General features: G+C 46.9%; 1 protein-coding gene across 2 annotated transcripts in view; it reads right to left on the bottom strand.

Moving 5' to 3' along the window:
• The window catches only part of ARMH3 (armadillo like helical domain containing 3), a 1518639-nt gene that overhangs the window by 168713 nt on the left and 1333517 nt on the right, over nucleotides 1-16409 (bottom strand). For both annotated transcript variants that reach the window (XM_069611618.1, XM_069611619.1), the window contains one exon: nucleotides 9852-9934. In XM_069611618.1, the coding sequence (XP_069467719.1) occupies nucleotides 9852-9934 (83 nt within the window). The remainder of the gene's footprint in view (nucleotides 1-9851; nucleotides 9935-16409) is intronic.

Below are 16409 nucleotides of genomic sequence, written 5' to 3'. Positions count from 1 at the left end.
CCCGAAAAGGACTAATGCAGGGTGCGCTCCAGGAAATGTAGGCGCAGAGATCAGAGAAGGCCCTTTATGGACAGACGAGAGAGAAGTAGGGGCTCAGAGGGGCTCATGTGACTACCTAATGAGGGTTGACTACTCCCCTCTGTGGGGCTTTGGGATTTGCTCTTGGGGTTACTGGTGTTGCAGATCGTGGTTGTGTATTGCTAGGTCTGGTGAGGCCGCAGGGCTGCCTGCTGTTTTCAAGCTTTTGCATGTATGGACAGGGCATCAGCAGTACCGGCCCTCTCTGGGTAAGTCCATAGCCCAATGTTTGTCCCACACGCGATGGTTCACCCTTTTTCTTTTGTTTTTGTTGCGTTCCTTTTACTTTGGATGGCGCTGGACTAATTTCTCTGAGGGTGCATTTTGGCTACTTAATAGCATTCACTTGGTGGATGGTTTTATGTTTTGGAGCTGTTGTTTGCTGTTGGGACAGTTATTAGCACTTTTTCTGGGAGACAGATTGGGTGGTGGTTGGCGGGATTCATGGAATTACAGGCTGTTCACTTAAATGGATGACCTTACAGTGCTTTCATTTTATCTGTAGGGGCTTAATTCCCCTAGGAAACGAAAGAGCGTGTTGACCAAATTGATAGAGCGGAAGGCCGACATTGATTTATTCCAAGAGATGCACCTATTGCAGGAGGACTGGTTCCAGCTTCACTCTAAGTTGTTTGCCCACCAATATTTTGCATCTTTTCCAAGCAAACATGCAGGGGTGGAGATTCTATTCACCCATTCTTTGAATCTCACCTTGTGAAAAGGACTAAGGACCAGCAAGGTCGTTATTTGGGCCTCCACATTCGCCTTGGGAATGTAGATCTTAACCTGTTTTCAATGTATGGTCCCAACCCATCTCAAGAGGCCTTTTATGCCCAAACCCTCACGAATATTGCTCATTTCCAGGTGGGTGAACTCCGGTTGGGGGGGCAATATTAATCAGTGTTGGAGGGAGGATTAGATAGGTCTGGTAGAACGGGTGGGGGCGGTTGGAATGAGTCTGCGTCCCTTAAGCAGGCGATTGTAGACTTGAAAGTGGGGTACGTTTGGAGGTCACATCACCCCCTTGAAAGGGATTATACTTACTTCTCTCATGTGCACCACAGCCACTCTCGATTGGATTTCTTTTTGGGTTCACATTCCCTGGTTCCGAAGGTGGTGGGTTCCACTAGAGAGCTGGCAGTGGTGTCGGATCATGCTCTGAGTGGATGCACTGGCACTAGGGTCCATGAAAACCACTATTTGGAAATGTAATGATTAATTGTTGACGGATGTGGCCTATACAACTGCCATTTCAGACAGAATTGCCCTATATTTCCAAGAAAATCTGAGGATGTGCCCAGTGCAACGGTTTGGGATGCTTTTAAACCTACGCTGTGGGGGGAACTTATTAGTCTGGCCGTTTTTAGGAAGCGAATGTCGATATCACAGAGGGAGGAAGCGGAGAAAGGTGTGTTGGAGTTAGATCAGCAATATAAACACGGGGTGCCAGAAGGTTTTATTGGCAGCTCCAAGTAGTCAAAGCTGAGTTCAAGGTGATTTGGGTGACAGACGTTTCTTATAAGCGACTGCAAACCAAGCAGTGTTACTTTAGTATGTCCAACAAAGCCGTGTGCCTTCTCGCATATACGTTGAAGGCCCAAAGGGCTAAGAATACTATTGTACGGCTGCAGGATGGGAATGGCCAGCTAATGGAGAACTAAACCTCCAAAACGCATACCTTGGTGGGGTATTATTCGTCCTTATTTGGGGCAGACCACTGGGGCTCAGAGGGATTGTATTGCTGGGGCACACTTACCGTCCATAGCAGCAGATGTCCGGCAAAGTCTGGAAGGCCCAATCACGATAGATGAAGTTACCATGTCATCTGGTCCCTCCCTAATAACAAAGCTCCTGGACACGACGGGAAATCTGCTCTTTTTTATAAAAAATAAACTAACCATTTCGTCACTAGTGGCGCAATCTCACCTACTATGGGCGAGTCCCTGTTAACACTTATTGGTAAGCCAGACAAAGACCCTACCCTTTGCACATCTTATTGACCCATTGCAGTGTTGAATTATGACGCTCGTATCTATTCTAAGGTCCTTGCGGCCAGGTTGGCAGGAATCCTCCCCAGCATAGTTTAGATGGACCAAACAGCTTTTATTTCGGGGGGGTCAGACCTTTGACAGTGTTTGTTCTTAAAACCCTGAATGTGACTGAATTTGCGTGGTGATATGACTTGGAGTTGACCATGCTATCTACTGATGCTGAAAAAGCATTCGATCGCATGGACTGGACATATCTCTCTGTAGTACTGGACAGATTTGGGTTTGGTGCCATTTGTTACAAGAATACGGGCTAATTTTGTCCACTCAACTACTCGAATAAAACTGAATGGAGCCCTGTCTGAACCACTTGCTCTATTTAGTGGGACTCGTCAGGGATGCCCATTGTCCCCACTTTTATTTGCATTATCGATGGAGCCACTAGCAGCCAGAGTTCGGTTATCTGAAAATATTGATGGGATCCAAATAGCGGGATATCAGCACGAAATGGCACTCTATGCCAACAATCTTCTGTTTTACATGCATTGTCCCCAAGCAACCTTACGCTACATGCCTTCCCTACTAGACTCCTTTCACGGCTTCAACATCAATTATACCGAATCCACAATCCTTGGGGTTTCAGTGAAGCCTAAAGTGGAACAAGCCCTCCATAGAAGGTTTGAATTTCAATGGTCTGGGGTGTCTTTAAAATATCTAAGGGTTCATATTACGCCCTTCCATTCCCAGCTGTACGCTAGGAATGTCCCTGGCTTGATTTCTTCGGCTAAATCAGCTGTCTCAATGTTAGCAATCAGATATTTCCTGGCTCGGACGGGTGGTCGCTCTTAAGATGGCGCTGTTGACACACCTTCTATATGTCTTTCAGACCCTCTCAATTTGGATCCAATTTCCTAGGGTTCCCCGGCGCATGCTGATGGCCGCTCAGGATAAGGGCAGTCTGGGGGTCTCACACATAGAATGCTATCTTTATGCAGCTCAAATGGCTCCTCATTTCGACAGCATAACTGCAGCCCACAACCCCAAATACTGGTTGCATTTTGAGCAGGCTCAGATTCGGGAGACCCAACATGATTGGTGCTGGAGGTCACCTAATGTTCAGAAACTAGACACTAGCCTTTTTCTGGCAACCCAGGTTCTCATGAACTACTGGGATAAAGCTGCTCGGAAGAACTTGGGAACTACATTCCCTTACCCTCTGACCCGAATCTGGAATACGCCCGAGTTGTCGACTGGCTGTCAGTGGGGCAAGTTTGCATGATGGATTGAGGGAGAGCTGAAACGGCTGGGTCAGCTGCTTTGAGTCTCAACATCCCTTGACCTTTGACAAGTACAAGCAGGTCTTTATGGTGCGGGACGTTGACAAATATACTTATATTCAGCTCTGCCATTGGGTATCCACCAAGAGCGTACTTGGGCGTGCTAGGCGTGACAACTCTGTTTGAAGAACTTTTTATTGGCGATTCCCCTTCCCGGAAGGTCTCAGCATTGTACTGAGTTCTTAACACCTGTTAGTTTAATCCCCCGCATAGTTGTATGGTAAAATGGGAGGAGGACATGAATGCCCCTATAGGTGGTTGTAGCATGGTATACTGTATGGAATAGAGCTGGTAAATCATCCAGGTGTATGTCACGGCAGGAGAATAGTTATAAATTGTTATTCTGGTGGTATCTTACTCCTGTACGGCTTCACAAGATGAAACCGGCCATATCAGACCGATGGTGGAGATGTGCACAAGCTCTGGGTACCCTTTACCACAGATGGTGTTCCTGCACGCTAATCCTAATACATTTTAGCTCAGATTAAACTGATTAGTGGCCTAAAACTCCCGATGCAGCCTCTGGTAGTACTACTAGGAGACGAGGACTTAAGAGGGGCATTGTCCGCTAAATCAGCTTGTTAACTGACACACTTCCTGGTTGCAGCTAGAGTTGTAGTGGCAGTAATTGGAAGTCCCCCACTGCGTGCGACACCAGGGAGTGGTGGGTTAAAATATGGTTTGTTGCAGCTCTGTGCAAGATTGAGGCCACCCTTAACAGCGTAATTTCCAAGTCTCTCGCAGAATGGGAACCGTGTATTCAGTTTATAGCCCAAAATGATAATCTTGGAATACATTACAGGCTGCATGATATGAGGACATTTGAGTTATTGTAATTCACAACTCCACTCATGTTTCCCAATGGTGAGGTTGAATTTATGATTTCTGTTGTTCAGCTGCCGCCTATGTTTACCTTACTTGTTTTGTGTTAGGTTTGTCCCATGCTGTAATGGGCCCGTTTCTGAATGAACATTGTAGATGCAATATTTGTTATACTGTTGATCAACAGACGTTGCTTATTTGACTTCTATGTCTCCTTGATGTCATGTATTTTTGTTTTCCCTTTAATTTCCTTAATAAAAAATGTGAATGATAAAAAAAGTAAAAAGGGCACACATGCATCATACAGAGAAAACAAATTGGGCAAAGATTTCCAAAGGGGCTCTTGCCTTAGCATGTTCTCCTATAGGGTAAACCAAAGGAGGCCCTGCTATCACACCATGTCCGAGATCTGAAGCACATCTGACATGTTGCCCTGAAACTGACACCACAGACAAGGAAGTATCCATTGAGTAAACTTGCACCACTTTTATGGAAGCAGGTGTAATGTTTAGCAGCATGTTTGCAGAGAGCCCTGGAGTGCATAAAATGGTAGGGTCTGCAATCTTCGGTGTCATGTTCCTTCCCATAGCAGTAGAGACATCTTATGGGGTCTGACACTGAGATTTGCCTCCCACAATCCTTGCAGGACGTGAAGCCCCAGGACTTGGGATAGTAGGCATGCTGAAGTCAAAAGTAGCTAGAGCTAAAAAGAATTCCGAAGCAGCATACTGAGTACATGGAAAAAGGAACTGAGATCATAGAGAAAGGCTGGCGCCATATATACCGCCCCTGATGTTATGCCTGACGTGATGACTGCTCCCTAACTGTGCCAAGGAGAGCACCCATTGGTGGCTTAAACATTTTCTGAGGACAGCTGGCATGGAGAGAAGACGCATCGAAAAATTTGGAATCTGCAGGAAGAAGGGATACATTGTAAAAGCCATCGTAGGAGATGAGATTCAAACGTCAAACCTGTTGTTGTCCACTTTTCAGGAGTAAACATTAAAACCAATACACCACCAATGCTGTGACTGTGATGCTCTCAGAAGTGAGCATACGCTTAGACATAGCCTGGCCCATCACAATAAGTCACCAAGTACTCAGCAGCATCTTGGCCACCTGCGAACACAACATGAGTCTGGGCTTTTATTTATCTGCCAAATATATATGGGGTGTGCTGCGCTAATTAATTCAAATGAAGAACAAATTACTAACTGCCATCTAATGTTCTTTCTGAGGGATGGATGTTCCTCCCACGGATTCCTCATCTATGGTAATCCTATCGAAAGTGCAGCTATTCTTTGGAAACCTTTCTGCCACCAAGGGGTGCAGTGCAGCTCCAAATTGGCTCCATCCGAAACCCCTACGTGCCCCATGCCAGACATGATGTCGGGGCCAGTAAATACTGAGGCACCGCGCCCTGTGACCTCAGTCCCACCCCTCTTGCCTAGTACTCGGACGCTGAGGGATGGTGGAACCAATGGTGTACTGGCTATCCACCAAGTGGGGCATGTATGGAGGGCGATAAGGAATCAGTGGGAGGAACACCCATTACAAATAATATTACTGAGAGGTATGTAATTTGTTCCTCTAATGGATTCCTTCCTCCAACTGATTCCTTATCTATGATAGGCTCCCATAGCAGTACGTAGGTTTGGAGGAGGGAGGGAAAGCAAGGACAACACACAGACCAGAAAACTCTTGATGATCGCCCTACAGAAACAGGCATCTTGTCCTGAAAGGGAATCCAAGCACTAATGCTTAGCAAATGTGTGCAGAGACGCCCACATTGCCGTCTGTTGTATGTCCAGGATGGGGACTCCACTCTGCAGGGCAGAGGTGGCAGCCATTCCTCCGGTGGAATGAGCTCTGAGACCCCCAGGCACACCCTTGCCACATCGCATTCTGAGATTCAGCGAATTATCTGTTTGGTCACAGCCCTGCCATCTTTCCTTGCCTCTCTCATCCGTAAGACGTAGTAGCTGAGGGCCCACACCGGGTCCAGTGGATGGAATCGTTCCTCTGCCTTGGAAGGATGAGGTGGAGGAAAAAACACTGGAAGATGGATCTTTTGAGAGATGAAAATCTGAGACCTCTTTTGACACTCAATGTCACCTTCTCTTTAGAGAAAACCAAATAGGAAGGTTTAACAGATAACGCCTGGAGTTCACTTAGCCATCTCGCAGAAGTGATGGCAACCAAGAAAATCCCCTTGCGGATGAGCAACCCAATAGATCAAGACTGGAAGGGCTCAAACAGAGGTCCCATAAGTAATGTCAAAACCGAATTAAAATCCCACGTCAGAACCAGAACCACAAAGTAGTGCAGAGGATACTGGATACACAAATTCTGCAAGAAAACAGTGGGGATTGTGAAGAACCAGCACTATTCTGGGGATCTTTTAAAAACCTATAATGGGGGATAATGTATAGGATAAAGGTTTCAAATCCTCCTTCCGGCACCAAGTCGATTATATTTATGCCACCTGCAGGCATCAAAAAACATTGTGTGTCTCTGAGTTGATATGAGTACATCACAGATGTCGTCCGACAAGTCCTGTTCCTTGTATCTCAACCTCTGTGTAGCCAAGCATAAAGGTTCAGGCTGTTGACGTTCGGGTGGATGACCGCCCCTTCGATTTGAGCAAGTCAACTCTCCTAGGGAGATGCCAGGGAGGTCCGATGGACATGTCGAACTCTGGGCAACAAACTCCAGGCCCAGTCCGGAGAAATCAATATTAACATTGTGCTGAACAGGCGTAATCTTCTGCGAACAAGTGGAATGACAGGCATCGGACAAGGAAATTCCCAAGACAGAATTCTCATGGTTATGCAGTTTTCGGAACAGAGGTGCATATCTTAAATGCAGCCCCTACGCTATAGTGACTTTGACTGTCACTGCAGCTGTCAAGAAGGCACCTGTGACCACTGAACCTGCTCTGTGACACTGGAGAGCAGGCACGGCAGATCAGGATACTGAAGCACCTTGGCCCAGGTGTACACTATGCTTTTGGCATGGAGCTTTGGGAAAGTGGGACCTGGTTAGCAGGTCACCATTTCTGAGATGAATTCCCTGCATCATTTTATTAGTTAATACAAATTTAAAAAACAGGACTTCTACAGAGGGCAATTCGCCACAAGAGGGTTTTGCATAATTTTGGGGCACAGCCTAGCGACAGCATGCCCGTCTGTTCCCTGGGAGCTTTCAGGTTCACTGGCTGGTAGAAGCTGCAGTTTGTGACATCATACCTCATCCTCAAACCGTATACACAAATAGTATGGGGATTGGTGATGGACATCTTTGTACTATAGTCACTGCAGCGCTTACATCCGAAACATTCAAGATCGACATAATGTCACAGTTGAAAAAAGTTACTGAGGGAAAGGGAAGCATTCTAAAGCAGCATGTTGAGCGGACGGAAAAAAAGGAACTGAGGTCACGAGGCATCATGCTTCCCATTTGTACCAGTTGTCGAGTAGCAGACTGTAGACAAATTTGAAGGAGACGGGCATGACACTCCCTGCTGGGGTACAAAGTTTACAGAATGCCAGCTGCGCCAGCAACTTTTATCTGAAGATGAGGAATCCGTGGGAGAATGCCACCCATTAGAAAAATGTAGGAGACAAGTCCAGAATGGGCACAAGGCCCCCAACCTTTTTTGGGGACAAAGAATATGCAGGGATACTAACTTTTATAAGGCTCTGCAAATGGTTTAAGCTCCAATGCTCGAGAAATGTCTTTCGAAAGGAGCTGTTCAGCAAGGAACATGGACAAAAAGGGGGATTAAGGGTTGGCTTTTAAAGGAATTGGAGACAGTAGTTCTGGCACATGATCTCGTCAGCCAAGCAGTGTGAGGATTGTATAGCCTATTGGATGTACAACCACCTGATCCAGCCCCTGCATGGAATCTGTGCCTTTGAGAGAATACTCTAAAATGGTTATGCTCCTCTTGGCACTCCTATCTCTGGAGGGGTGAAAATACAGACAGGACTGCGGTTGCATGTGCTGACCTTGGACAGACCCTTTGTCATTCTGTGGGAAAGAATATGGATGATAGCAGCTGCTTACTGTTGCAAAGCAAATGTGGATTGTTTCGTAGACTGACATTTTTCTAGACCTTCCTCCACCCGACTGCCAAGGAGTTTTAGGGTGTTGAAAGGCTTATCCAATAAATTGACTTGGACATCCTGTGCACAATATGAAATTTTCATCCATTATTTGCGATGGACACCTGTGCCAGAACCCATGGACATCGCCACACGATGGATGGTTAAGGCCTGTTTGCAGCAACTATTTTGATGTTTCCTTGCTATTAAAAATAAGTTGTTGGAAAGCCCCCTGCATGCTGGGAGGCAAATGCCACCATCCTTCAGAGGGTGCGTTCCAAAATGAGTGGATAAACTTGGCCAGAGTGCATGCAGCTTTTACAGAAGATAAGCTGCCAGATATGAAAACCGTCCTACCCCAAGCATCCAGGTTCTTAGATTCTCTGGAGAAGGATGTCAGGTGCAAGCCCACTGTGGCAGCCTACACCACCAGACATGAGGTGGTTGAGTGTGGTGACAAAAACACAGGATCTGAAGGCATATTATGGTGCTTTTGGGCTGTGTCTTTATTAACAGATGGTAAGGATTCAGGTGTGCTACATGATGCAACTGCAGACTCAGTAAGTGCCCCACTTAATGAGAGCTCGGTTAATTTGGTGGCCTTGGGCTCCAAGAAGTCAGTGACAGTGTAAACATTTTTCTTCAGGGATAGGGCCAGCAAGCCAAGCTTGTCGATTGCCCTGGTGATCACTTTCTTAAGGCCCCAATAGTCGAGTGCTTATGGTGCACTACTGCCAAGCTCAGAATGGAGAGATTTGTCAAGGCCACTGGCAACCCTCAACACTACTGCAGGGTCTGGTAGAGAAAGGCCAAAAGGCTCATCAACACTACACTCCTCTGGCAGAGCAAAACACCCCATGTGGCTATATGAAGCAATAGGGTGGCCATATGGAATTTGTCCATCATCATCTTCCTCAGCAACATTTGCATTGATCAACGGGAACCCAATGTAGTGCTACCGGTCCTGGAACGGGTGGAAAATCCCCAACGACTTCCAATGGAGCAGACAGTTTAAACACCAAGCAGTGTTGTTGCTTCTCTGGTGTTGATTTTTCAGAAGATTTCTTGAGGGTCATCTTTTTGAGCAGGGTTAAAAGTGTTGTAGAGAGATGCTCCCTCATCGACCTAAGAATGGACTGACAAGATCTGCATACCTCTGCATTGGGATGTGCAACAGAGACACTAATATGCCTGCCACATTCCTTGCAGAGTTTAAAGTCCAAATTGGGTTGAGATATGACAGTGAAAAAACTAAAATGGACTACTGAAAAAAATCCTGCGCAGAAAAAAGGTACCAAGTTAAAAGGGTGGCACTGGGTCTGTCCATAATTTGTCACTTCTGTTGTAAGTGGTACAATTACCCGATGATTCAGTCTGCCCGAGGCCCACGAGGTACCACCTGCTTGGCCATTCGAAATATGTCCAGGCATGTCTGCTCATGGAAGACATATCAAAACTAGGAATCTGTGGGATAAATGAAAATATTAGAAAGATATTTGTAGGTTTTTTGTTATACTTACCATTAATGCCAAAGTAAAAATATTGTGTTTTGACAATAACACAGTCTCGTTGGACATAAGAAACTTCAACAAGTTGATCAAAGCTGGGATAAAAGAAAGAATACTATTTAGTAGTGCAAAATGATATAACATGAATTGTAAACAACCACACATTTAAATCACTTGTTTCTCGTAAACGCTACTGCACTTTAATTACAAAATGACAATACAGCCGAAAGTGAGCAACTCAAAAAAACATTTGTTCATCCTCTTTTTGCAACCTCGTTATTCAGCCATCTATGTGAGCACCTTAAACTTTGACACAGAGGAAAATACTGTGGCTTCCAGGTTAAAAAGAAGAATCCTATTTAGTGGAACATAGCTTTAAGAAATGTGCCCAAACAAAGTTGCTAAACGCTGGTCATCAAACTTTGACAACGTCACAATACCTGCTCTCTATTTCATTTTTTAACACGCTGTTTTCACTCATGTCTGCTTGAAAAGTATCCACATTTGGATTGACGCCAGCATTTCCTAACGTCTCAATGAATCCCAAAATAAATACCCCCTAAAACGGCGTACTTTATGTTTCTCATATTCTGAAGTCCTTTTGCTTTTCACCACAAATACAATTCTACTCTATCTCAAGTAAGACATGCATTAATTACCATAAAAGCATTTCTGAATTTGGAACCTGCATCTCCTTCTCTTCCTGCCGCCACTGAGACAAAGAACTGATTAGTCTTTCTCAGTGGTCTAGTTCTTTCCATATAAAACATGACCGCTCTGCGCACATCAAGTGTGTGCAGGCTCTTTTCTCCCAAGTTTGATGGGTTTTGAAAGAACGTTGGTAGTTCTATAGACTGGTTGACATGGAATTTTGAAATGAACTTTGGTGCAAACCTAGGGTGTGTGCGTAGAACCACCTTGTCTTTGTGAACTGTTACAAAGGGATCTAGAATAGAGAGCGCTTGTAGTTCACTCACTCTCCTAATGGAGGTGATAGCTATCGAGAAAGCAGTCTTAAGAGTGAGATCCTTAAGGGTTGCTTTATGCATGGGTTCGAAGGGGGAGCCCATTAGCCTGGTTAGTACAACATTCAGGTCCCATCCGGGTTTTCACTCCCTCCATGAAGGCTTTAATAACTGGAACTTTCCACCATGACACCTTATGTTGAAACGTAGTGTAGGCGGAGAATGCAGCTAGGTGAACTTTAATAGAATTAAAGACTAAACCTGAGTCCAACATGTGAGTCAGGTATAGAACAATCTGTGTGGGAGAGCAGTCAACGGGGTTGATGTTCTTTGACTTACACCAGATGACAAACCGTTTCCACTTGCTAGAGTAGCAGTAACAAGTGTTTGGTTTCCTTGCTTCTCTGAGAATGTCCATGCATCTATGAGGGAGCTGCAAATGTTCAAATTCTATGACCTCAGGAGCCAGACTGCCAAGTTCAGGGTCTGTGGGCATGGGTGCAGCGTTTGGTCCCTGTCCTGTGCCAGCATTTTGTACGGGCAGGGTAGTTTCACTGGAGGAGACAGTGACATCTCCATCAGATGAGCGAACCAGGGTTGGCGTGCCCGCATGGGGGCCACCAGTATCATGGTAACTGGTTCCTGGTGCATCTTGTGCACTATCTTGTTGAGAAGTGGAGTCGGGGGAAAAGTGTAGACAAATTTCCCTGACCATGTTATCCAGAGACCGTTCCCCTTGGAGCGGTTCTGGGGGTACCTGGAGGCGTAATCTTGGCATTGGGTGTTCTCCAGAGTTGTCAACAGGTCGATCTCTGGGAAGCCCCATTCTGCGAAAACATTGGAGACGATGTCTTCATGTAGTCACCATTTGTACTCTGCTGGCATAGGGAAATCTCTGCTGAGTTCGTCTGCCAGAAGATTGAGTTGCCCTGGTACAGGCTGAGATAACAGGAGCATGTTGTGTTTGAGAGCCCACTTACAGATGTTCTGGAACAGCTTGGACAGTCCATGGAGAGTGAGTGCCCCCTTGCTTGTTTAGGTAGTACATGGCCGTGGTGCTGTCTGTGAGGATCAGCACTGTTTTCCCTTGTAGGTGTGTCTGGAAAGCCTTCGGTGCTTTGAAGACTGCTAGCAGTCCCAGCAAGTTTATGTGTTTGGACGCCACACTCGGAGTCCAAACTCTGTGTACAGTCTGATGGGATAGGTGAGCCCCCCATCGTGTGAGGGATGCGTCTGTGGTTAGAGTGGCTTCCACTGCGGGGTTTGCGAAAGGTTTACCCAACAGGATGTTTTCCTTCGACCATCATCGCAGCGAGAGAACCAAGACCACCACTAGATCGTCCCATTGTCTGCTGGCCTTACACCACTGGCTGTTGAGCCACTCTTGCATTGGGCGCAAATAAATACATGACGCCATCCTTCCTAGCAATCGCATTACCTTGCGTACCGTCACCTCCCGACCGGCTACATATTGAGGGATCTGAAAGGGCATGTTTTGGACCCTCTCGTTGGAGGGGAAGGTGAGGCCTTCCTTTGTTCGAATTAGAGCCCCTAGGAATTGCTTGACTTGGCTGGTGTCTAGACTGGACTTCATCTCGTTGATGGAGAAGCCCAGGTGGAACAAAAGGTCTACAGTCCTTTGGGTTTTTGAGAAGCATGTTTTGTAAGAATCCCCTGTTATGAGCCAGTCGTCGAGGTAAGGGTAGACCGGAATGGACAAACTGCACAGGTGTGCCGCTGCCACTGCCAGTACCTTCGTGAATACCCTTGGTGCTGAGGCTATGCCGAAGGCTAGCACTTTGAACTGATAGTTTTTGCCTTCTATCATGAACCTGAGGTATTTCCTGTGCGCTGGCAACATTGAAATATGAAGTTTGCATCTTTCATGTCCAGTATTGCCATGTAAGCCCCCTGTGTGAGAAGGGGGATTACCTCCTGCAAAGTCACCACACAAAATTTCTGAGGTTTTACGAATTTGTTCGCTGGGCGCATGGTTAAATCCTTTTTGGGTACAAGGAAGTACACTGAATAAATACCCTCCTTTACCTGTGAAAGAGGCACAACCTCTATTGCTCCTTTTTCCAGCAGCAGTTCGACTTCCTGAAGAAGGATGAAGAGGTGTTCCGGTGATAGGCGTCTTCCCTTGGGGCTCTGAAGGTTGGGCACCGACTGAATTCGATGCAGTAACCGTGGGCTATTGTTGACAGTACCCAGCGGTCTGTGGTAATTCCCTCCCATGCTTGTAGGAATGATGTTAACCGGCCCCGACCGGAGATGCATGGGCGGGGACCTGAACTTTCGGGTCATTTGGTGTTGGTAGCCGGGGAGCCTCTGGGAGTGGAGCCCCGACCTCTTCCCTTGCCACGACGTTGCCCTCTCTGAGCATACTGTCCACTGGTTCCCTGAGGGGAGGACCAGTTGCCGGCTGAGGTGTATTGTTGTTGTTGATTTTGTCGTTGGCCTCGAAAAAAGCGCCTGTTGCCATAACCTCGCTTATTAGGAGGTCTTGTGATTTGGTCCAGAGTTTTTAGAGTTTCGTGTTCCTTCTTAGCTGTTTCCAGTGAGTCATCAACTGCCTTGCCAAACAAGTTTGAGTCTTCAAGGGGTTTATTGATGAGGGACGCCTGTGTTTCTGGCTTGAAACCTGAGTTTCTGAACCAAGCATGTTGCTTAAGAAGTACACCCTGGACTAGTGAACAGCGAGCCGTCTTCGCAGCATCTAAGGTGTTCTTGATGATGCTTTGGTTTACCTGAGTACCTTCTGTCACAATGGCTAACAAGCGGGTTCGCAAGGGCTCAGGGGCTTCTTGTAGGCCTTTGCGCAACAATAGCCATTGGGCATCAGCGTAGCTAGCCAACAAAGTTGTATTGTTGGCAATACGCATGGCAAAAGCTGCCGAGGATGTAATCCTCTTCCCTAAGGCATAAAGATTCTTCCCCTCTTTGTCTGGGGTGCTTCGCTAGTAGATAGCAGAACCCCCACCCTTTTCCTCGTGGTGGTTACTACCAGGGAATCAGGTATGGAGTGACCCCTAATATATAAGGGATCAGAAGGTGAGGGGCTAAAAAGCTTCTCGATTCTTGGATTGACCCCTCTAACCAATGTAGGTGTAGATAAAGGGGGAACGAGGCGTCTCTTGACTGAGGCAAGAAGGGGTATGGCTTGGCTAGCAGGAGGCTTTTCCTTAATTATTCTCTCAACAAAATCTACTTCTCGGGTAGTTTCCCCTGTGTCAATTTCAAAATGTGCTGCCGCCTTGCGTAGCATTGCATTGCATTGAAAGTGGGTTGATCATCCACAGGCGAAGGGTCTCTGACCGGTGTGGTCTGAGGAGAGGGCAGATCTAAAACATCAGGGTCTGTAGACACCCCTGGTGACTGCCAGGGCTGTGGTTCACATATGTCTGGGTCTTCCTCAAAGTCCCCTACAGGGTCTTGTAAATCCTCAGTATTTAGGAATTCTTCGTCTTCCTGAAAATGTGGATCCTCTTCAGTGAGGTCACATGTATCGATTTCTTCTTCAAGTGGGTCAAAAAGTCTTGGAAATTTGGCCCTAGGGTCTTCAGGGAGCACCACCCTTGGCCTTTTGGGTGTAATGTGTTCAGAGGTGGACACAAACCTATCTAGCCTGTCCATACATGATTCAAATCTTTCCCTAGTCCACTGGGATAACCCCGAACGGTCTAGTGGCGGAAAGGCTTGCTCCTCCGCATCTAGGCGTCGAGATCTCTCCCATAGCGTGGAGGATATACCACTGTCGCCCTCTGAGAACCCTTCTCGTGGGCCTGGCACTGGGGACATATCGCTGGGTTTTCCCTTCGACGTGGGGGGAGGTTCCGGCATACCCTCCGTAGATTTTGACGTCTCTCTGACCTTCTGAGCGGGCTTCGGTGACTCTTTCACCAGCCGTTTCTGAGCGTCCTTGGAGACTATTCTAGCTAAGCTTTCCACGACTAGTTTGTCTGTCGAGGGCTGGTCGTGAATAGTTTTCGGCGGAGCCGGAACCTTGCCGTCAACGTACGCCCTCTTACGAGGCGTTTCGACGGACGTTTGGTGGTAGCGCTCTTAGTTAAAGACGGCCCAGTCGCTAGGCGCGTATGCGGCTGCGGGGAGGGCTGGTGACCCTTACGGTCAGCAGAGGCTGCCGGTTGATTCTGCGTCTCCTTTGGCGCTGAGGCCTTCTTCAATTTACTCGAGGAATGGCCGTGGGTTGTGTGTTTAGTGACTTTTTCGTGTGCATCAGCGTCGCTGGGGTGTACATCCCTATAAGTAGGGCCGGAGCCAAGCTTTTCGGGGCCGGGGACAGACGCGGTTGAGCGGGAGCGCTCCATAGAGATGTCAACAACCTCAGTTATGGAGGTAGCGTTATCACTATCCCCCTCGTCACACTCTGCGGCTGCTGCCGCGGATGAGGAATCAGCCTTCGACATGCCGTAGGCTGCCCACCTTTTGACCCTGCGTTCCTTCAAAGTTTTTGGACGAAGGAGTTTACAGGCTGCACAGCAGGCCTCGTTGTGGTCGAGGGGTAAGCAGCGGTTACACCGCTTATGCTTGTCCTTCCACGGAAATTTGCCGTTACGAGGGCAAAATCTAAAAGGAGTCCTCTCCATAGCTGAGGATGTAATAAGTGATAACGACCCCGAAGGAAAGGGAGGAGAAAGGGAAAGGCATTCTAGAAGAAACAGAAATGTCCACAACAACCCCCACTCTCCCTACTGTATAGGCCGGCGAGGCAGGGCCACGTATTCAGCAGCGCCGATAGGATCGCCTCTATCAAAACCACCGCCGTCGAAGATCTTGACTCGGCGGGGAAGTTGAGTGGCCGTCGAAAGAGATCTGGAGGCGGTTGAATTAAATAATAACTGACAAATCGACCAATGGTCGAATAAATGGTAATGGCAATGTCTCTTATGAGCTCCGCATAAGGCGACCAGTATTCTGGGCAGAAAAAAACAATCTGAGGGACCTCGATGCATGAGGGATTTTGGGTACACTACACGTCACTATAGGGATAGTATCACAGACACGCCTATGTCGATGTCCCCTTTTCGACTTTCTAAAAACAAGATGCAATACTCCGCAGTGACCACTGGATGTCGGACTATGCACAGCGTGTGATTCTAAGCAGATTAACAAACATCAGAACTATGAATATTTAAGCTGGACCCAATCATGCTTTTTCAACCAGGGTTCGAATTCAATATTATCTACTAATTTAGAGAGGGTCCTATTCCACATACATATCCAGATGGGATTTATTGGGTAAAAGAGTATGCTCGATTCTTCCCCTTTGATCCATTATATTCATCAGATTCCACCTAGCGCAATTTTTAAAAAATGTGTACATTCATAGCAGCGCGCCAAACCCTCAGGCATCAGGGCGCTAGTTACAGAAATTGGCAAATGAATATTCTTCAAAGTACAGCATCACTCACAGCGGATTACAGTGTGCAAGTGGATTCTTATTTGCATAATCTGACAGTGCCATGCCTCATAATGCGGGGGGCTACATCAGGTATACTAGTAGGACACATCAGGTACAGGTACTATTGCAACTCCCTTTATTTGTCTCAACCAAAGGGTCTAATACAGCGACTTCAACGTT

This window comes from Ambystoma mexicanum, chromosome 8 (assembly GCF_040938575.1).
Source record: "Ambystoma mexicanum isolate Mex_15411 chromosome 8, UKY_AmexF1_1, whole genome shotgun sequence".
Lineage (NCBI taxonomy): Eukaryota > Metazoa > Chordata > Amphibia > Caudata > Ambystomatidae > Ambystoma > Ambystoma mexicanum.
Note: the sequence above shows the minus strand (reverse complement) of the source record. Positions and strands in the feature narration are given on the sequence as shown.